Source organism: Rattus norvegicus, chromosome 5 (genome assembly GCF_021556685.1).
Source record: "Rattus norvegicus strain SHRSP/BbbUtx chromosome 5, alternate assembly SHRSP_T2T, whole genome shotgun sequence".
Lineage (NCBI taxonomy): Eukaryota > Metazoa > Chordata > Mammalia > Rodentia > Muridae > Rattus > Rattus norvegicus.
Genome location: NC_141538.1, coordinates 155,727,659 through 155,748,279, shown reverse-complemented (window position 1 = coordinate 155,748,279; position 20,621 = coordinate 155,727,659). Strand labels below are relative to the sequence as shown.

The 20,621-nt window shown below is 54.3% G+C and overlaps 1 protein-coding gene across 3 annotated transcripts in view; it reads right to left on the bottom strand.

Moving 5' to 3' along the window:
- Hspg2 (heparan sulfate proteoglycan 2) overlaps window positions 1–20,621 on the bottom strand; it is a 101,161-nt gene that overhangs the window by 39,678 nt on the left and 40,862 nt on the right. Inside the window, exons 7-41 of one of the 3 annotated variants that reach the window (XM_087549397.1) lie at window positions 20,085–20,135; window positions 19,580–19,708; window positions 19,105–19,356; window positions 18,905–19,024; window positions 18,306–18,437; window positions 18,031–18,175; window positions 17,792–17,943; window positions 17,550–17,696; window positions 16,095–16,258; window positions 15,598–15,777; window positions 15,291–15,487; window positions 15,036–15,183; window positions 14,168–14,295; window positions 13,791–13,877; window positions 13,652–13,710; window positions 13,286–13,353; window positions 12,384–12,524; window positions 12,094–12,270; window positions 11,807–11,986; window positions 11,597–11,715; window positions 11,183–11,294; window positions 10,980–11,093; window positions 10,761–10,888; window positions 10,405–10,491; window positions 9,537–9,586; window positions 9,194–9,288; window positions 8,844–8,984; window positions 8,325–8,516; window positions 6,891–6,929; window positions 6,333–6,434; window positions 5,700–5,903; window positions 4,467–4,550; window positions 2,127–2,219; window positions 1,790–1,870; window positions 1,460–1,690 (exon numbers count right to left, since the gene is read on the bottom strand). In XM_087549397.1, the coding sequence (XP_087405523.1) occupies window positions 1,460–1,690; window positions 1,790–1,870; window positions 2,127–2,219; window positions 4,467–4,550; window positions 5,700–5,903; window positions 6,333–6,434; window positions 6,891–6,929; window positions 8,325–8,516; window positions 8,844–8,984; window positions 9,194–9,288; window positions 9,537–9,586; window positions 10,405–10,491; window positions 10,761–10,888; window positions 10,980–11,093; window positions 11,183–11,294; window positions 11,597–11,715; window positions 11,807–11,986; window positions 12,094–12,270; window positions 12,384–12,524; window positions 13,286–13,353; window positions 13,652–13,710; window positions 13,791–13,877; window positions 14,168–14,295; window positions 15,036–15,183; window positions 15,291–15,487; window positions 15,598–15,777; window positions 16,095–16,258; window positions 17,550–17,696; window positions 17,792–17,943; window positions 18,031–18,175; window positions 18,306–18,437; window positions 18,905–19,024; window positions 19,105–19,356; window positions 19,580–19,708; window positions 20,085–20,135 (4,529 nt within the window). 3 annotated transcript variants of the gene reach the window in all.

Genomic DNA, 20,621 nt, shown 5'->3' with positions numbered 1-20,621 from the left:
CTTTGTGGCAAGTGCCACCTAAGCCATCTTGCCAATGTTTATCACTGGCTTTGCCTGCACCAGTTACGAATCCTGCTAGGCCTGGTGGCTCACAAGTGCAATCCTAACACTTGGGGGTGGGGGGTGACAGGAAGGCTGGGATGTTCAAGACTAGACTCGGCTACATACCGAGCCTCAAAGCTAGCCTGAGCTACACGAGCCTTGAAAATTCAAACCAAACCAAAACCAGAACCCAAACCAAACAGGCATATTGGTAGGGGAAACACTGCACAGTGGACGTTGGAGATAAAGAATCACAGATCTGGAGAGCAGGCAGTTCTCTCTCTCTCCTCTGCCCTGGCTCCTGTCAAAGCAGCCAAAGGCCTCCTTTCCACACTCTGGGGGTCAGTTGGTGGATCTCTTGGGCTGAGCTGCAGCAGTAGGCACAGGGCACAGAGGCACAGAGGCGCTTCTCAACAGCTCCTCCTCTTTCAAATGAGCCAAACTTGGCATCTTTGAGAAGCATGGATTTCTACACTGGGATTGGAAAGTCAGTGGCCCCAAATAAGGCCCAGGGACATTAAAGTGTCCTGCTGCCCACCTGGAAAGGGTTCCACTGCCTCATCTGATGCTGAGTGGGTCGACGTCATGTGTAGGGTAAGCTCCCGTCCACCTGGAGCTCAAAGCTTAGGGCACATCTAGCAGACGCCCCCAGTAGCTTCCAAATGACAGCCCTCCGTCCCACCCTACTGACCCTCTTAACACATTATGTCATGCCTCAATCGATCTTTCTGTTCTGTTCATTTTGTCCACCTCCAACACATTGTCCCAGACTGGCTCTGATCATGGGATACCTATAGCAGTGTGCCTCCCCACCTCGGAGACCTGTTCTGGGCTATTCACAGTGGCCCAGCTGCAGGCCTGGTCTCCATGTGCTTCTTCTCAGGTCTACAGCACCATCGCTCCATGCTGTGTGCCTGGGCACATCTTTGCTCAGCTCTGAGAGTCTTACGTGCTTTAGAGTGTCTCCCCAACCCCAAGTATGCCATTCTTTAGGCAGTACTGGCTGGTGGTTAGGACAAAAGGATGCCAGAGTCCATCAGATCTAGGTTCAAGTTAGTCCTCCGCATGTTGGCTGTATGCCCTTTGAGTAAGTCACCTATCTCTCTTGGACAGTTTGCTTCTATCAGTTAAAGGGATGGCTTGGCTATTAGGGAGTGACCACAACCATGTGTAAGAACAGAAGTCGGGGTTGGGGATTTAGCTCAGTGGTAGAGCGCTTGCCTAGCAAGCGCAAGGCCCTGGGTTCGGTTCCCAGCTCTGAAAAAAAGAAAAGGAAAAACAAAACAAAACAAAACAAAACAGAAGTCACCTAACTCAGAGAGCAGTTGCAGCCTACAGCACCGGTAACTGACCAATCACTTTGCATATACCATGGCACTGGAGCAGATGCAGCCAGGCCAGCCAGCATCACACCCACCTGGCAGGATAAGCCAACATAGCCTGGGGGGCAGCGACACTCTTCCACCTCGAGGGCTCGGGGTCCACCAGAGGGCCCTGGCTGGGCCACTTCTAGGCTCACAGCACTGATACTGGCTGCCCGTGGCACTGAGGAGAATGTGGCCCGAACCAGAAGTTCATCCAGATCTGCCAGGGCCATGAGCAAGTGCTCTCGGGTCGCAGGCTGTCCATCTGGTCGCCGCCAGAACTCCTGTGTAGGGGGACAGCAAGTGTCAGTGGAAGCTCTGGGCTGGGCCTCCTGAACTTGTAGGCCTGTGTGTCCAGGGAATCAAAGCCAGATGCCACCTACCTCTCGGAAGATGATCTCATAGCTCCTCCTCTCTGGGCCCTGTAGTGCGGGCTGAGAGGCTACCAGCATGATGTTATTGCCCTGCAGAGACACCAGAAGAGTTAGGAAGGGCATTTAGGGCTACTTAAGGCAGGGGTATCCACTAACCCCAGGTTCTCCCAATCACTTGGTCTCTCATCTGTCTACGCTCCAAGCTCAAGTGCCTGCCCACTGCCCCCATGGCCAGCAGCTAGGCTCAGATCTAGGGAGTAGCCAGCCAGGTAGGGCTAACTGGATGTTGGGAACATGGCGTCCATTTTCTCTTCTGGCTGACCACTGTGGATTCTAATGAGCTCACCGTAATCTGGATATCAGGGTCCGAGAGTGGGCTGCCCTGTGGCCCGGATGTGTAGGAGAGCGTATACCGTAGCTTCCCACCATAGGCAGCCACCTGCAGAAAGACAAGATCACACAGGTGAGTGGCAGAGCTCCGCATGGGTTCTGATACCTCATCTCCTGGGCTACTGGCTTTGGGTCTACCTAGAGTTTACTTCCTTCTTTCTGTGAACTACATCCTTGTTCCTTCTTTCTCTCTTTTGAAGTATTTATTTTAGGTATGTATGGGAGTACAATAAGCGCTGAGTGTACGGAAGCCTGTGGAGGTCAAAAGAGGCCTTGGATCGCTGGCTCTGGAGTTACAGAGGGTTGTGAGCCACCATGGGAGTGCTGCGAATTGAACCTGGGTCCTTCAGAATTGAAAGAGAAGTCAGTACTCTTAACCTCTGAACCTCCTGTTCCCTCCTAGTTCTCTTTATAGGACAACCTTCCTGTACACGCAGGTCCCTCCCATCTCCTGTGGAGAACAAGCCAGCCAGGCCTGCCCTATGGAAACAGTTCTGGATCAGGAAGGGAGATGGGTGGGGTCAGTCCCAGTGTGGCCAGATGCAGTGTGGCCGTGTGCACCTCTCCCCAGCTGGGTAAGGGACAGTGCATCTGGCACTCCTCTTTCTTTTGGGACAGAGAAACTCCCATGGGACCAGAAGCTACAGAACGAGAAAAAGCCCTAATGACTAAATCCAGCTGTCACCTTGGACCCTGCAATTGGTTGTATGAGCCATTCTGTTTGTAATTGTTTATTTGTTTGTTAATTTATTTATTTTATGTATGTGAGTACACTGTAGCTGTCTTCAGACACCAGAAGAGGGCATCAGATCTCATTACAGATGGTTGTGAGCCACTATGTGGTTGCTGGGAATTGAACTCAGGTCCTCTGGAAGAGCAGTCAGTGCTCTTAGCCACTGAGCCATCTCTCCAGCCCAGTTTGTTCTTTATTGTGGACAAGCCAACGGGACTTGTGTCTTTGTAGGCGTGACTAGAAGGCGTAGGTTTGCAAAGGACTCTTTCATCCCGGCAGCCAAGGTCCCAGCTCTGCCCATTGGACTTTCCTCCCTCTCCTCCATAACCAGGGCAGACAACTGGCTAAAAACTACCCAGCACAGGGTGTCTGCCTGGTTCAAGTGCATTCATTCAGTGGGTGAACATTGATCAAACACCAGTTGGCTATGCACCAGGCCTTGGGTGACATAGGCCCTAGGGCTATTCTCTAACAACTCAGGGTGTGGTAAGGAACTTAGCCTAACCAGAGGACAACCGAAACAACTGGTTTCCTGTTTGTTTTGGATGCCAGTGAGTTCACAGTGTCTTCTGGGAGCAGCTTTCTAGGAAGCGGAAGGCGTGCACCACACAGGGATGTTAGGCAAGAGCTACCATGTGGAAGCCTGGGCAACTGTGGTCTAGTCACTGACTCTGAGCCCTACTTCCCTCATCTGCAGATAGAAGTAAAAAGACCTTAAAGGCACCTCGAGGAGTACATAGCTCAGGACGCATACAGTGACACACTCAGCAACTTGAAGGCCAATGGTTCTCCCCTACTTACGGTACCAACCCAGATTCTGGTAGACTCTTACCTCACTTCCTCTGAACCTAACTAGCCTGGCCTGGCCTCTGAATGCAGCTTTACACGTGTTAACTAAACCCTGCCTCCCTCTCACCATTGCTGGTGACCAGACCTGTGCTTTACGTTCTCTACCACTGAGCCAAAGCCCCAACCCCTAGGTACACACAATCTGAAGAGGCTCTCTCAGTCATGTGGGGACAAGCAGGCAAGGCGGGAGCCATATCAACTTGAATGTTAACGTCTGTGTAACAGTAACAGCACCCACAGTAGTGGCGATGGCTGTTGGTAAAATGTTTATGTGCAAGTGTGGGGACCTGAGTTTGCTTCTCAGAGGACCTCTCTCCCCAAAAGTCCTGGGCATTCTAACACCAATGGGACAGAACAGGTGATCCCAGGGAGTCCATGGCTGGCCAGGCTACTAGGTGAGCTCTAATCCAATGAGAGACCGTGTCTCAAAAAATAAGGAATGATGGCTGAAGTTGTCTTCTGGCCTCCATAAGCTCATGTGCATGTGCAAGTGTACACACACACACACACACACACACACACACACACACACACACTCACACACACACACACAAGAAGGACAGTCACATGCAGAATGCAGGACTGGTAAGTAAGAATGGTGGAGAGTTCTGGGAGGCCAGCACTGTAATTGCCTCTGTAGTGACAATACTGCACACACCAAGTCCCAATAAATGCACCCTGAGACCACCCATGGCCCCTCCACTTCCTGGTTACCTTATTCCCTAGGAAGGCTCGGGGCAGCTGCCAGTAATAGAGGCTTCCAGGCAGCAGAGAGAAGCCCTCGTAGGAAAGGGAGAACTAGAGCAGAAGAGTAGAAGGTAAGAATGGGGTACAGGCACCCCAGCAGGGACCTGGAACCCACCCAACTTCACATCACATGCCCACCATGCTCTCTGGGCAACCTGCTTCCTGCTTTGAGGCCAGGTCCTCTAGATGTTCTTTCTTTTTCTTTTTTTTTTTTTCTTTTCTTTTTTTCGGAGCTGGGGACCGAACCCAGGGCCTTGCGCTTCCTAGGCAAGCGCTCTACCACTGAGCTAAATCCCCAACCCCCTAGATGTTCTTTCTAAGCATGTTCTTGGTCTGTTTTGCCTCAAATATGGTGTGTCTTTCTGGAGGACCCCAAGATCAATGGGGTGCACTGGTAAACATTTAAAAATCCTGTGGCACATATATATATATATGGGAGGTGATGTGCAGGTGGGTCTCTGTGAGATTGAGGCCAGCTTGGTCTATCCTGGTGAGTTCCAGGACAGTCTTGGCTACATAGTAAGATCCTATCTTGAAAAAAAAAAAGTAGCCAGAAAAAACAACAACAATGTAGCCACAGGGCTGTGGATGTAACTTGGTTGGTAGCTTTTACTCAACTTGCAGGAAGCCCTGGGTTCCATCCTAAAGATGGGATACATAGTATAATAGCACACATTTATTATTTCAGGACGTTGGAGGTAAAGGCAGGTGGATCAGGAGTTCAAGGTCATCCTGGGCTATAAAGTGGTCAGCCTGGGTTACAGAAAACTGTCTCAGAAAAAAAAAAAATGGTTGGGTATGATAGTGTATACCTTTAATCTCGATACTTTGAGGCAAAGATAGGAGGATGAACACAAGTTCAAGGCCAACCTGGTCTATATAGAGAGACCCCTCATCTAAAGAAGAAAGAAAGAAAAAGAAAGAAAGCAAGCCCAAGGAGCAGGCAGACATGGTTATTATCCCAGTCCTTACAGGCTAAGACTCCTGTCTGAACTTGAGGTCAGCCTGGGCTGAAGTGAGACTCACTTTGTCTCAAAACGTTAAGTATAGCTGTAATTGACTTGGTAGCTGGTGTAGTTAGAGAGACGCCTGAAGCCAATGATAGTCCAGGGAGTCTCAGAACTATCCCACTGGTTTGGAAGTGGCCAGAGTCTAGGAAGCATGGTGGGCGGGCCCCTCTGTGAGTGACTGGGTACATACCTGAGAGCCTGCTGGGGAAGGCAGAGAAGTGAAGGAGGAGGAGGAAGGAGATGAAGAGGAGGAAGAGGAGGGGGGGCCCGCTCGTAGAGCGGTAGCTAGCTGGGGGTTGGGGCGCAGCCCACGAGGAGGGGGGTGGGGGTGGGCGGCAAAGCCGGCAAGGAGCTGCCAGATCTCAGCATCCACCCGTCTCTGAGCCTCATCCACCTGGGCAACGAGGAGAGGAAGAAGAAGAAGACAGAAATAGATAGACAGAAAAACACCCATGAGGCTGAGCCCGCCCCGTCCAATTTCCCCATTCTCGGCCACCCATGTGCCTGTGCTGATGTCCCCTTTCCTCCCCTTACGCCGTTTGCCTTCTCACTCCTAGAAATCAGGCAGAGCATTCTGGGATGAGTGTGGGCTTGGTCTACTGGGGAGGAACCATGCCCAGGGTGCCCAGCAAGGGAAGGATAGAAAGTTCTGTGACAGCCATGGGGGACGGTAGAGAGCTGCTCACGACACTGCATAAGCCTTTCTGGCCTATCTGTAGAGTGCGCTGGTCTGGACAGGCTTGGGGGAAGGTGAACCAGGAAAGCCTGGGTTCGAGGTCTGATCTCTAGATCCCAGACATAGCCTGTGCTTGCCCTAGGTTACCTGTGACGCCCGTTGTGCCCGGCCCCTGCCCTCTGTGTCCCCAAGGATCCTCCCAGATGCCACAGCTGCCCGCCACTCTTCCTCTGAGAGGGATGTGCGGTTCTGATGGGATGGAAGTCATAGGCCATCTCAGCCCTCACAGGGCTCAGAGTTATGAACAGCTTCTTCCCCATCCATGGTACCAGCAAGGCAGGCCACAGTGACTGGGGAGGGAGGCAAGCCCCATCTTGGGGCTGGCACATAGGGTTACTCCAGGCTACTGGAAGGGCACATGCGTAGGTTAATGGTGATTGCGGGCAAATACACAGGGAAACTGGGGAGCCAGGCACAGTCACATGAATTAACATCAAGCGTTTTTTCCTGTCTGCAGACCTCCAACCGTTGGCACCAGAAACACAGCGCAGGGCCAGTGGGCTATAGCATCGCACACACCACTCCCACTCTCTCAGTGACAGTACAGGTTCAATGGGTACAGGGCATCTCTCATGCAGGCCAAGGGCAACCACAGACACATCCTGCATAGCACCCCCATTTCACACCACTCAACAGAGGGCATACCTGGTGAGCCCGGCGTAGCCGTGCAAAGTGAGCCTCTCTCTGTGGGGCAGCGAGAAGCACCAGGGGAGGAGACAGAGAAAGGTCTGAGAGAGGCCAGGAGAGAAGGGGCCAAGAGGAAGAACGCAGCAGAAGGTAGTCAGGTTGGACAGAGGGTGGCACCTGTTTGTTGCCAAGGAGCAGGGACTGGAAGGCCACTGCAGTGAATGGACTGGGGTGTGGCTGATTGGCCATGGGCCTCAGCTGATAGGCGGCTCACATGCTAAGTCCCATGTGTCCTGGTACTATGGCCATGACTCCTTGAGAGCCACATGTGGCTGCCGTGGGGGTCACCTTTTATTTTTTTATTTTACTTTTATTTATTTTTATTCAAGGACATTGGCTGATTTTTTTTTTTTTTTTTTTTTTTTTGCCTGAGTATATGACTGTGGGAGAGCATCAGATCCCTGGAACTGAAGTTACAGACTGCTGTGAGCTACCACGGGGTTGCTGGGAATTGAACCCGAGTCTTCTGGGAGAGCAGCTGGTACTCCTAACCCCTGAACCACCTTTCCAGTCCCCAGCTGTTCACCTCTTAGACCCTGCCATTCACAAGACCATTCTTTTTTTTTTTTTTCTTTTCTTTTTTTTCCGGAGCTGGGGACCGAACCCAGGGCCTTGCGCTTACTAGGCAAGCGCTCTACCACTGAGCTAAATCCCCAACCCTCACAAGACCATTCTTAACGATGCTCTCTTCCTATCAGACCTCATTATAGAGTTACAAAGATGGCTCTCTCTGCTTAGCTCTCTCTCTGCTTAGCTCAGCTTTTTCCTTTCCCTTTTTTTTTTTCCGGAGCTGGGGACCGAACCCAGGGCCTTGCGCTTACTAGGCAAGCGCTCTACCACTGAGCTAAATCCCCAACCCCTACAGCTCAGCTTTTTAAGGACAGGTCTGACCCGGATACAAACCCTGCCACTATCGCCTACTGGTCCAGGGACTCCTTGACCTCTCTGGCTTTACCTTCCTCTGCTAGGAAATGGAGTGACGTGGGCCGGCTCATGCACTCATAACTTAAGATACCTTGAGTGGGTGTGTAGTTAGAACTCAATAGAGATGACCTGAGACTTTCCACGCCGGCACCTAGCACCAATGAGCACTGGAGGATCCGAACTGAAACTGTCTCACCATGCACATGTGACCTGGCCTAAAAGCTCAGTCATTACCAGCTGAGTGCTCAGGATGTATCAGATGCAATTGTCCCAGCCACCCTGTGCTGGGGAGGTCAGGTGTCCAGTTAGCAAACAGCACAGCTGAGATGTGACCTGAGGTCTCTTGGACCCTGTCATGACGTGGCAGCCACATGGCAGACCACAAACTTGTGCCTGAGTCCCTGTTGACCCCATGCTCAGGGAGGACCTGGCTCTGAGCTGGCAGCCAGGAGCTCACTCGTCTCTTACCTTGTCTCCTTGGTATGTTTCGGGCAGCTGCCAGTAGAAGGATTCTTGGCCGAGGTGGGCAAAGTTGCTGAAAGAGAGCCGGGCCCCATCAGGCACTGGTTCCACGGTGAAGCCCCCTGTCAGTTGGCTGTTGCGTTGAGGGTTCACCAGAGCAAAGCCTTGAAAGTCTCCAGGAGCAAAGTGGGTAGAGATCTGACATCGGGAGGAAGAAACAGGGTTCTGCTTAGTCGGACACACCAAAGTGGATAGGGCACAGAAAGATGTCAGGGAAGACGTCGGGGCAGGACATGGGGTTCGCTGAGACCGGGGCTGAGAGAGAAACGCTGGAGGGATGGACATCTGGGGTTGGATGAAGGGGTGTGCTTAGTGCAGAGACAAACAATAATGGAGACCCTGGAAGGTCTTGGAACAGGAGTCAAGGCACTGGGCTCAATGCTGAGGTGAGCAGTAGCAAAGGCCTGGAGATGGTGCCCCGGGGGGACAGTGCTCCTGACTTGCAGGGGGCAGACTGGTTCTTACCAGCTGGCGTGAGTAAGAGGAGCTGGTGCACTGCTGTGTGACACCCATGCAGAAACAGGGCAGGCAGCCTTCCGGGTTGCTGGCACTCAGGTGGAAGTGGTGGGGTCGGCAGTGGCTGCAAGTGCGGCCTTCTACCTGGGCCTGGGGAAGACAGACAAAAAGATGTGTGTAGGGCCTCAGCGGTGTCTGCTGGGCCCCAGAAGCCTCTGGGGCCAGTCTTCCCACCCACTACTTACCAGCAGTTGTGAGCAGCCCTACCTACCCCGTCCCGTGACCAGGCCCCAGGATCTCCTCAGGTACCCAGTGGTGGACTGGGGTGGACCTCATAGAAGGCAGGCCCTTGAACTGACCTTGCATTGGCACTGACCAGTGGCATCACACTGGCTGCTGATGCTACCATGGGGATCACAGTCACAGCCTGGCACCTCTGGAACCTGACCGTCTCCTGAAGTGTAAAGAAGCCAGAGATGACACAACCCCCAACCCAACACCTCCACCTCTCTCTAGGTCTGCCTAGAGGCACCAAGCACCAAGAGGGCCGCTGCCTGCTTCTGAGGATGTCGGCAGTGATCCTCCTGTGACAGATGCTGAGAATCAGGAAGGTAAAGCCACCTCTCCTGGGTCCGAGGGAAACAGAGGACCATTCCTAGTCCCGCCCCCTTGCCCACCCTCCAAGTCTGCAACTCTACTCACTGTGACAGGGCTGGCCCTGGCTGGGGTTGCCATGGTAACCTGGGGCACACCTGCAGGGAGAGACAGGAGTCCTGGGAAACTGCTGCAGGGTCTGGGCCCAAGGGAGGAGTCTGGGCTCCAACTCAATGATCCTCACAGTAAGGGGGAAAATTCACCACCCTGTGTGAGCCCATTTCATAGTTGAGACATGGGGGAGAGAAAAACAAGGGTAGGGCCAAGACTGCAGCTGGGTCAAGATCGAGAAGACTAATGTTGGGTCTGGTGGCATGAGCCTATAGTCACCCTCAGGAGACTGAGGTAGGAGGATCAGTAGTAGTTCAAGGCCATACAGGAGGATACAATGAGTTTGTAGCTCTCCTGGACTATATGAAACTCCACCTCAACAAAAACCAAAACTGAGCCAAGGTCTAGTGCAGGGGTTCTCAATCTGTGGATCATGACCCATTGGGGGCCCAATCACCCTTTCCCTAAGAACTTTGCCCAAGACCACCGGAAAACACAGATGTTTACATTACGATTCACATCAGTAGCAAAATGACTGTTATGGAGTAGCAATGAAAATACTTTTACAATCGGGGTCACGACAATGTCAGGAGCTGTATTAAAGGGCCGCAGCACTAGGAAGGTTAAGAACCACTGGTCGAATGGAAGGACTCTAGCCTGGATAACACAAGGTCTGGGCTGGAAGGTGGGCTGCAGGCCAGTGCCAGGCTGCAGGGTGAGGCCCCCAAAACAGAAAGCTGATGGCCTTTTAGAGTCTGTGCGACGAAGAGCAGAAATCACAGGCTCCTTGTGAACAGGGCGGCTCAATGATAGCGCTCAGGTACTCCCCTGCTGGGCCCAGGGCCCCTCCCACCAGCCATCTCACCTCTCACAGTGACGCCCGCTGTGGCCTGGTGAGCATGAGTCACAGGTGGGGTGGCCATCTGTGTCCAGGAAACAAGTGTGGGAAGCCCTGAGAGAGTGGGCAAGTCCAGTCAGTAATGCCTTGGCTGCTCCTGTTGGGCTCTCGCAGACCGGGGAGGTGGGAGCGGGGATCTACACCAAGAGTTTCTTTCCCATCTCCTCATTTAGTTCTCAGAGGCTAAGGTTCCCATTTAAGAAACTTGGGGCTTTAGAACTGAGGATATCTCTTCCCAGTGGCCAGCCTCTACCCAGTGCTGGGCAAGAGAGGAGGTAGGAAGGGTGGTGGGCATTTGAGGGGACAGAGGGGCCCAGACTCACTGGCCAGCAGCAGGGGTTCCATAACATGGGCAAGGCTGGCAGTCCTGCGGTGTGCCCCGCTGGGGATCCCCATAGTACCCTGGCTGGCACTGCTCACAGCTAGCACCCTCTGTGTGGTGCTGACAGCTCTGGAAGGACAGAGGGCAGGTTGAGGCAGGGTCCCTGAAGGCTGGGACTTCCAGGATGGAGGAGGATAGAGAATGAAGGGGCAGGGCTCACCTGGCAAGCCCCCGTCTCGGGCTCACAGGTCTCCGAGTGGCCGTGGCAGTTACAGCGTTCACAGGTGCCCAGGTAGAGCCCACTGGCCACGCGTGTGTAGCCTGTGTCACAGTCCTGGGGACAAAAAGATGGTGGAGGCTGGAAATGTGGCCTGAAAGCATTGTGGAGGAAGCTAGATGGATAGGTGGGAGACCCAGGCTCACCTGGCAGGAGGGGCCGCGGTAACCAGGGGGGCAGGTACAATGTTCTACTTCTCGTGCTGGGTCCTGGCCAGTGTTCTCTGGCACAGCCACGTCCATGCTGATACCGGAGAGCCTGGGTAGGAAGAGAGTCACGGTGAGGGGGATCAGCATCCTGTGGTCTCCATAGGCTGTGGCAAACCACTCACAGCTGTTGCTTTCTCCAAAGGGCTACCATACTCTACCCCTCCTTGTGTAGATGCCCTAAAACTACCCCTCCTCTGGGGACATCTGGAAAGCTGACACTAGCCCCCAGCATCGTCGGATTCTGTGAGAGGCGCAGCGGCAGGCTCTCCATGCTACAGGCAGAGTGTGAGGGGCTACGCCATGTTTCTGCTTGCTCTGGAGACCCCTCTGCCCTGCCTCAGCCCCAGCTACCTGCTCTCAGCTGGTTGCTGCGTGTGGGATGCTTGGATGAGGAGGGCGTCAATGCCTGCCAGGGCCATCAGCAGGTGCTCCCGTGTGGCTGGCTGTCCATCAGGCCTCTGCCACACTTGCTGTAAAGAAGTGACATGAGATCCAATTCCTGACACTCTGGGTGCAGAGGCCCCAAAAGAGAAGAACAAGAAGGGACTGGATAGGGCTTACCTCTTGGAAGGGCACTATGAAGTTGCTGGGCTGGCCAGGGCTGGGCTCCCTTGAGGCATGGTGTTCCAACACAATGTTGTTGCCTTGTAACACAACCAGCGGCTGTCTGTGCAGGGGCGCAGAACCGGGCCGGGGCCTCTGCGTCACGGTGAAGCGCAGTTCTCCTCCGTAGGATGTCACCTGGAACAGGGGCAGACAGGCTTTCAGCGGGAGACTTCAGTGGGGCCCACGTTGTGACTATTCTCCCAATGGCCTCCCTGCCTGGGTTGTTCCTCTGCCCCGCCCACCTTGTCCCCTCGGAAGCTGGCGGGAAGACTCCAGAAGTAGGGTTCAGACAGGAGGTTGTGGAAGGAAGAGAACAACAGCTCGCCGGGTGCAGGGGACGAGACCCCCTCGCTGGTGGTGTGGGTGCCAGCGGCGTTGGTCAGGGTGAATTGAGAAGGCTGTTCCGAGGCTCCAAGCACCTGGAGATGGAGAATGTTTGGACTGGGCAGGGGTCCGTGTGGGGGCGCCCACCCTCTGTCCCTTTAGCTCCAGGTGTGGCTGTCCCATCCGGCTGTCGCCCTCTTGCAGGTACCTGGGCTCGGCTCCAGGAGGAGCTGCTGCATTGACGACTGACTCCCATGCAGAAGCACTTGAGGCAGCCGTCGGGGTTTTGCTTGCTCAGGTGGAACGAGCCTTCCGAGCACTCGTTGCACGAGCGCCCCACGACGTTGTTCTGTGGACGCAGAGTCAGGAGCTGCAGGCTGGCCCATGGGAGGGGCTGCCTGGACCCAGCAGTTGAACCCATCCCCAAGTCTAGATGGGGGTGTCCCAGGGAGCCACGGAAAGTGCTCACATACATATTCGAGGCACCACGGTCATTAGAACAATCAGGTTGTGGTGCTTACTGAAACCCTTCTCCCTTTTCTCATTGGCCACTAGGAGGCTCGCAGATTAGTTTAGATTAGAAACACAGCAAGCTGATAGAATTCATCGCCACTGCAGCAGATGATAGGGAATTTCGTGCATCATGCTGGTGTCTCTGCAGCCACCTCACTTAACTTCTGTTACAACCTTGCAAATGAGTGAGGCTGGGGGATATGATAGGACGCACAGGGTCACCCCGCATGCTTATCTCCTGAGCTATAAGATCGAGACTACCTGACTGCAAAACCTGCCCAGTTTTCTCCACTGACATCTGATTCTCCTGCTATTGAAGACACGTCAACATGAGACCTGACAGAGTGGTGCAGGTAAGGGCCAAAACATATACAGCAGTTGCTGCAAGCATGCTGGGAAATTGAACTCAGGGCGACTGACTCCTTAGTCAGTGTTCCTGCCCATGGCCAGGACTTCCTCACGATATAGCCAGGCCTATGGTCTCAGGCAAGGCCAGTGCCCACTCGCCAAGGTATCTGAGAGGCTAGGATCTCTTCCCTGCCCTGACCACAGTAAGGCTGGGCCCAAGGTCTTGGAGGGAGTAGGCAGTACACATACCTTACAGCGGCAGGCTTCTCCTGTGGCACTCAGGCTCCCTCGCTCATCGCAGCGCACGAGTTCCTGGTCTGGAGGCAAGAGGAAAGCATTGGCAGGTTGAGTGGGAATGGGTGGCTCTCCAGGGATTCTGGGAAGTCAGGGAGGAGCCCAGCCCAGCAGGCTACATCAGAACGTGGTCACTGGGGGCTGGAGAGATGGTTCAGCGGTCAGAGGTCCTGAGTTTAATTCCCAGCACCCGCATGGCTCACAGCCATCTGTAATGGGATCTGATGCCATCTTCTGGTGTGTCTGAAGACACGACACTATACTCATATACATAAAATAAATAAATAATTAAAAAAAAAAGAACATGGTTATAATACTCACTGGAGGGTCTGCACTTCCCGCCTGGTTGAATGGGGTTGCCTTCATATCCAGGGGCACAGCTGGGAGAGACGACATTGTCACACCCCAGCCAGGGCATCCTGTCTCCTCCTACCCTTAACCCCTGTCAGCTCCCTTTTACCTCTCACAGCGGCGGCCTGTGTAGCCTGGGGCACAAGCGTCACAAGTGGCTTGGCCATCTGTGTCCAGGAAGCAAGTGTCTGAGAACCTGTGGGGATCAAGTGGTCAAGGTAGAAGAGTAGAACTCAGGGCTGGGCTTGGCATGCTTGCCCCAGGAAGACACACAGAAAGGAATGATGCTATCTCTGGCCACTGTGACCTCATAGCTACTGTGGGCATGGGTCCATTATACAGAAAGGAAAAATGAGGCCCACAAAAGATCAAAGAGCACAGACAACTCAGTGAGCAGGCTAGGACTGGAATCCATGTGGGTACCCAGTTTCCCCAACAGAGAATGTCCCTACTTGCCCCATGCCTATATCCTGAGAGGGCTCTGACCTTTGGGAAGCGTCGATGTATGGACAGGGGCAGGGCCGGCAGGCAGTGGCTGTGGCCTTGGTGGCATCTCCAAAGAAGCCAGGCTTACACTTGTCACACTGAGGTCCTTCTGTGTTGTGCTGGCAATTCTAGAACAGGAGAGGGTAGATAGTGAACCGGGGCCTGCTGAGTAGAACTGGGCCAGACAGACTCTAGAAGGTTCCACAGCTTTGCAAATAGGAGTATCCAGGTGGCTTCCTTGGCAGTAGTAGCCCAGCATGGTGGCCAGTCTCACAGATGGCTCCAAGCACCTTGTGATACGTATCCAAACCTGACACCCTCTTCCAGGCTGCACCCAGGACCGGTTCTATCCTAGAGTCCATTCTGTCTACCTTATAGCTACCTAGGGATCTGAAGACAGTGGCACTACCATGCCTCTCTTTGATCAGCTCCACAATCCTAGCCCTCATCACTCTTCCCACGAGATAAGGTGTAACGCCTAAACCATGCTACCCTTAGCCCTCACTAAGGGAGACAGACCCTCATCTCCCATCTGGACACTGTATCTCTCCATTTTTTTTTTGTTTTGTTTCAAATGGTTTATTTATGCACATTGGTGTTCTGACTGCATGGATGTCTGTGTGACGGGGTCGGGTCTCCTGGAACTGGAATTATAGACAGTTGCAGACTGCCATGGGGTTGCTTGGGAATTGAACCCAGATCCCTTAGAGGAATAGTCAGTGCTCTTAACCTCCGAGCCTCCTTTCCACCTCTTGTTAATGCATCCAAAGGTCATGGTAGCCATCCAAGCCATTCTAGAAATGATGCAATGTTCGTGGATGCAGCCCCACTCCCATCCAGTGTCCAAGTGGTATCTTGTGCTACTCACCAGACAGTGGCCATAGACAGGGTCACAGGAGCTGGCGTGGCCATTACAATTACAGCCAGAGCAAGTGCCCAGGTAGGGCCCGCCAGGCACGCGGGTGAAGTGGGCATCGCAGCTCTCGCAAGACAATCCAGAATAGCCAATGGGACATCTGTGGGGATAGGACCAAGAGAATGGCTGCAGGAACCACAGACCCTGCTAATTCACCTCTACCCGAGAGAGAGTCCCGTGGTTCACAGTCCCTCTGAGGGTAGGCACCTGCACTCCTCCACACTGTGAGCCCGGCCATGGATGGTGGTATAGGTGACGGTGGTGTCCATGACAATGTCACTCAGCCCCACACTGGTCATCTTGGTGTTATATACTGTCTGCAACAGGACAGCCTCCAGGCTCGCCAGGGCCTGCAGCATCTCAGCCCGTTGGACAGGCCGGCCAGACTCATGTACCCAGTGTTCCTGGAGAGGACAAGGTTGTTCTGACTATCAGTGCCTGCAAGCAACGTATTATTCTCACCCTGGGCAACCCCTCCCCCTACACCCATCCCCAAGATTCAGGTGCCACCCACCTCTGAGAGCTGGACCTGGCGCTGGTTCAAAGCTCCAGGATGGGTAGGTGTGTGGCCTCGAGAGTGGAGGCGGTACCCGGCACCCACGAGGATCACGTCTGGTTTCTGCACCGGCTCCAGCATGCCTCGTGCCAGCTCATAGCGCACCTTGTAGCGCAGGAAGCCACCATAGGAGTCCACCTGGCCGGGACAGGACAGATCAGGGCAGGGCAGCCATCCTTAGGCAGTTGCATCCTGTTCTTTAGTTCCTCACCCTGCCCACCCACCGGAGGCTCATAGAGAAGGGGGCATGGGGAGATGTCATGGCTGAAAACATGTAATGCTGTACCCAGGGAGGCCAGTGTGCGGCACTCTAGCCAGCCCACAGAACGGTACTCAGGGAAGAACCCAAAGAGGATTGGAAGAGCAGCGGGCTCAGTGCAGCTTCAGGATGAAGGAGAGTTGGGGGGGGGGGCTACTTTAGGATGAGCAGGACTGAGCAGGACCCGCCCTCCTACCTTGTTGCCTAGAAACTGCTTGGGTAGGGCCCAGAAAGCGTCATGGACCAGGAAGCGGCGGGACAGGTCAACCAGCTGGAACTCCTGCAGGGTGGGGTCGATCTGCAGCTGGGTGGAGGAGAGAGGTGGCACCCCAGGCTGCGAGGGCATCGTCACATTCACACCTGCAAGGACAAAAGCAAGGTGAGGATGGCAGCCCATGCTTAGCAGAGAACAGCCAGTCTGAGAGCTGGGACCCAGGAAGGAATGAGTGGGAGAAAACAGAGGCCTCCCTCCTGAAGTCAGGCAGTAGCCAAGCAGAGCTGGGCACGGCACATACCGGTAATCCCAGCACTCCTGGACAACCATGAGTTTAAATTGAAGGCTAGCCTGGGCTACATAGGTCCCTGTCTGGTGGTCAGGGGTCAACTTTAGGTAATGTTCTCTCTTTCCACCATGATGATTTAAGGGAGTGAACTCAGGTCGTCAGTCAGGCTTGGAAGCAAGCACTTTTACCCTCTAAGCCATCTCAGCAGTCCTCCAGCTTTATTTGGTTTTGGTTTTGTTTCTCTACAGAGCCTTGGCTGTCCTGGAACTCACGATGTAGATTGGGACAGCCTCGAACTCGAAGACCTGGCTCACTCTGGCTCCCAGTCCTGGAATTCAAAGCATGTTCCACCATGCTTGGCTCCTCCATCTACTCGTCTTTTAATGATTTATTTTCCTTTTTTGATGTATGAAAGTATGTTTTAGATGTGCATACACGAATAGGTGTGGACACCAGCGAAACTCAAAGAGGATGTTGGATCCCCCAGAGCTGGAGTTATAGGTGTTCGTGATTGGGTCTCCTTATTGGGGACTGGGAATTGAACCCGGGTCCTTTGGAAGAGCAGCAAGCACTCTTAACCAATAGATCAACTCCGCCAATCTGCACCTATCTTTGGAGACAGAGTTTCTCACCAACCCTGGAACTTGACTACTAGGCTGACTGGCAGGCACAGCCCCTTCTGTTTCTGCCTCCCCAGGACTGGGATTTTAGGTTCACATCACGGTATATGGCTTTCACAGGGTGCTGGGGCTAAAACTCAAATCCTTAATGTTTCTGTGGCAAGCGCTTCACTGACTCAGCTATTTCTCCAGCCCTCTTTTTAGCAGTGTGTGTTTGTGTATGTGTGTGTGTGTGTGTGTGTTTGCGCGTGCGCGCACGCGTTCCTGAGTGTGTGCACACCTGAATGTGTGTGCATATGAGTGTCTGTGGGGGGGGAGTGTGTGTTTGGAGAGGCAGGGCCTAGGCTCCAGAGTCCGTCCTCCCTACAACCCAAGGCAGGAAGGCTGCAAACAGAACAGAGATCTGAACTGAGCTAAAGGCTTTCCTGACACGACTCCATGTTTCTAGCTCACTCTCTACCCTTTGGCCCAGGTCCTTCTCCACCTGTCCCAGGTTCCTAGGAGCCTGGAGCCCACCCATCCACATACCCTTGAAGTCACTGGGCTGGTCAAAGCTCAGCCGGATCTGGTCCCGGAAGCGTCGGCTGCTCTGACACAGGTTGGTCACGCCAAAGCAGAAGCAGGGCAGGCAGGAGGCACTGTCCTCCAGGTAGAAGTGCCCATCAGGACAGGGCCCTGCTTGGAGGAATGGGAGGGTCTGTGGTTAGCCACCAACAGGAGGTCCTGTGGCACTGGTACCAGTCACCCACCCGCCTGCCCCTCTACAGCACCTCGCTGCGGGACGAGCTCCAGCACACCGTCCGGAATGCCGAACACCATGCCACGCGAGTTCATGGCCTCACAGGTGTACGCGCCCTGGTCTGCCTCCTTCACATCACGGATGATCAGCGTGCCGCGCCCACCCTCGCTGGTCATTGTCACCCTGGTAGGCCCCAAGACAGTGGTGGGTTAGGTTTGAGTGACAGATCCAGCCTCTTCCACAGGCAAGTCACCCCCACCAGAGTCGCACCTGGGATTAACAGGGATGTGGCCCCAGTTGAGCCTCCAGTTGATGATGGGTGTGGGGACACCAGTGGCCACGCAGGTGAAAGTCACCGTCTGGCCCCGAGAAGCCTGGATGGACTGCTGGGGAGGGGTCACCACCTGGGGAGGCACTGGGGACAGGAGAGCGGGAGAGAGGTGTTTAATCGACAGTCGAGAGCGCTGACTTGGGGTGGAGATCACATAGGATCAAGTGGAACCCACCCAGAATCATCCCCGATCCACCCCCAGCTCTTCACTCACTGCAGCCAAATTCATCGCTTCGGTCAGGACAGTCGGTCTCCTCGTCACAGTGGAAGCTGGCCGGGATGCAGCGGTTGGTGGAGACGCACTGGAATTGTGTGGGTCCACAGACTTCCCCAGGGTGCTTGACGGCTGGGGACAAAGCCAGGTGGAGTGAGCGTAGAGCTCTATCTACTGGGCAACGCGACTCATCTGTCACCCTTTCCAGGTGTCCTCTGGGTCACTCCCCCCATCTTGTCCACTTTACCCACAATGCCTCCAAAACTGAGCCAGATACAATGAGTCCTAGGGCGACCAGCCTCTGGCATTCCGTCACAACACAAAGCAGACCGAGTAGCCCATTGGTTAGGCTGTGGCTAGCATATCAGTCTGGGATACCATCTTCACAGAGACCCGCAAAGCCTGTGCTCTCATTACACGCCAACACAGTAACAAAGAACAGACTAATGGCCACCGAAATACAGAGAAGCAGGGCAGACTTGGCCAGAAGGCTGTCTCCTAACCGTAGTTCCAAACACAGAGAGCCAGATCCCTTACACCAGGGACCAGCACACCTCCCAGAGCAGGCCCAGGGGCACATTGGGGCCTGGTGTACTCACGACAGTTGGCCTCATCTGTATGGTCCTCACAGTCAAAGTCACCATCACATCGCCACAACTTGAGAGCACAGTGCCCGTTTTCACAGGAAAACTCGTTAGGCTCACAGGGTGGGGGGGGCCCTGTGTGGAGGCATGGGGTTCACAACTGGCCTCTGCTGACCGGACCCCACTCCCCACTCTCCCAACTACGCAGTGCTCACCACAGCCCAGTTCGTCGCTGCCATCCCTGCAGTCTTCCTGCCCATCACAGAGGTAGTCTCGGGGGATGCAGTGCCCACTGTGGCACGAGGCCTCCTGGGGCCCACAGGCTGTGGGCCCAGGAACATTGGGTAACAGAAACTGAGGTCCATGCATGACTGGCGGTGGAAGTGTTGCTGCCTCTGGCCAGAGTGGTAAAGGTGACACCTTCACCACAGCAGATGGCAAGGAGCTGATCTCGGAGACTGCCTCCTCTGTGGACAGGATCCCTTGATGTTTAGTGAATGGGCATCTCTGACCCCTCACCCCACAATCCCCCATGCTCCTTGGAGTCTACCCATGACCAGTCTCTGCCGTCAGTCTTTCCTCTCTGCTTGCACCAAACCCTTGTAGCCCAGATGACCCAGAGCCTTGGATGTAGCCCTGCCCTGGGCAGGCCACCAGGGGCCCCCTTTGAAGTTCCCAATAGCTTCTCACCACAATTGAGCTCATCGGACATGTCCCTGCAGTCAGGCCGCCGGTCACAGCGATACTCCAGAGCCACGCACTCATTATAGCTGTGGCAAGCAAACTCTGTCTCCGTGCAGACTCTTGGGAACTGGGGCACTGTAGGGTGTGGGGTGGGAGGGAGTCAGGCAGCAGGCTGAGGAAGCTAGTGGTGTGACAGACAGACAGCACAGGCAAGGCATGGCTGTGAGTGGCTCTGGAAACCCGAGTCAGACCACTGTGGCAGACAGTAAGAGCAAGAAGCACGCGGTGGACATACTCCTGTTATATGTGGAACGCAGTGCAGAACCCCTTAACATGGACCTTCACACAGGTGACATGCCACACGCATGCAGCCACCATGCCATACATGTGCAGGCCACAGCCTGGCCCAGAGTGGAAGGAGGCAGCCAAATGGCCTTTGCCTTTCTTTTCTCCCTCCATCTGTTAGGTTCGCTAGGAACCCCCTGCACCCTGACTAGGCTCACACGCTCACCTGGTGTCACTGCGACCCCCACAGCAGCTGGGGGTGGCGGGGGGGTCTGTGCTGTAAAGGAAACTGTAGTCAGCAACTATACTACCTGGGACCTGGAAACCGAGACCCAAGCTGAGCCTGTCTCCTCTCCCCCCAGTCAGAACTCCCTGAAGGTGGGAGCAGGTGGCTGGGCTTCCAGCAAACTTTACGCTTGCGTCTAGAGACCCAGCAGAGCAAGTTTGGTTTGGGGGTGCATTGATGGAGACATGGGGTGCACGCAGAACAATGGAGCTCACTGGGTTTGTCTGTCTGGTTGGTTATTTTGTTTTTTTCCTCGTTGATACCATGTAGGGATAGACTTTGTCCTGTTTGGAGCTTCAGTGAGTCAGAGGGACTGTGATGTGACGCTTACTGAGACTACTCAGTAAGGACACTGAGGTGGAAAAGGGCCTGTGAGGGGCTAAGGAGCACAGTCTATGAGTAATAAACCAGAACCGGTACAGGAAAGACTTGATGCAAAGACAGGGCAGCAGGTAGAGTGACCGGAAGCCTGGACTG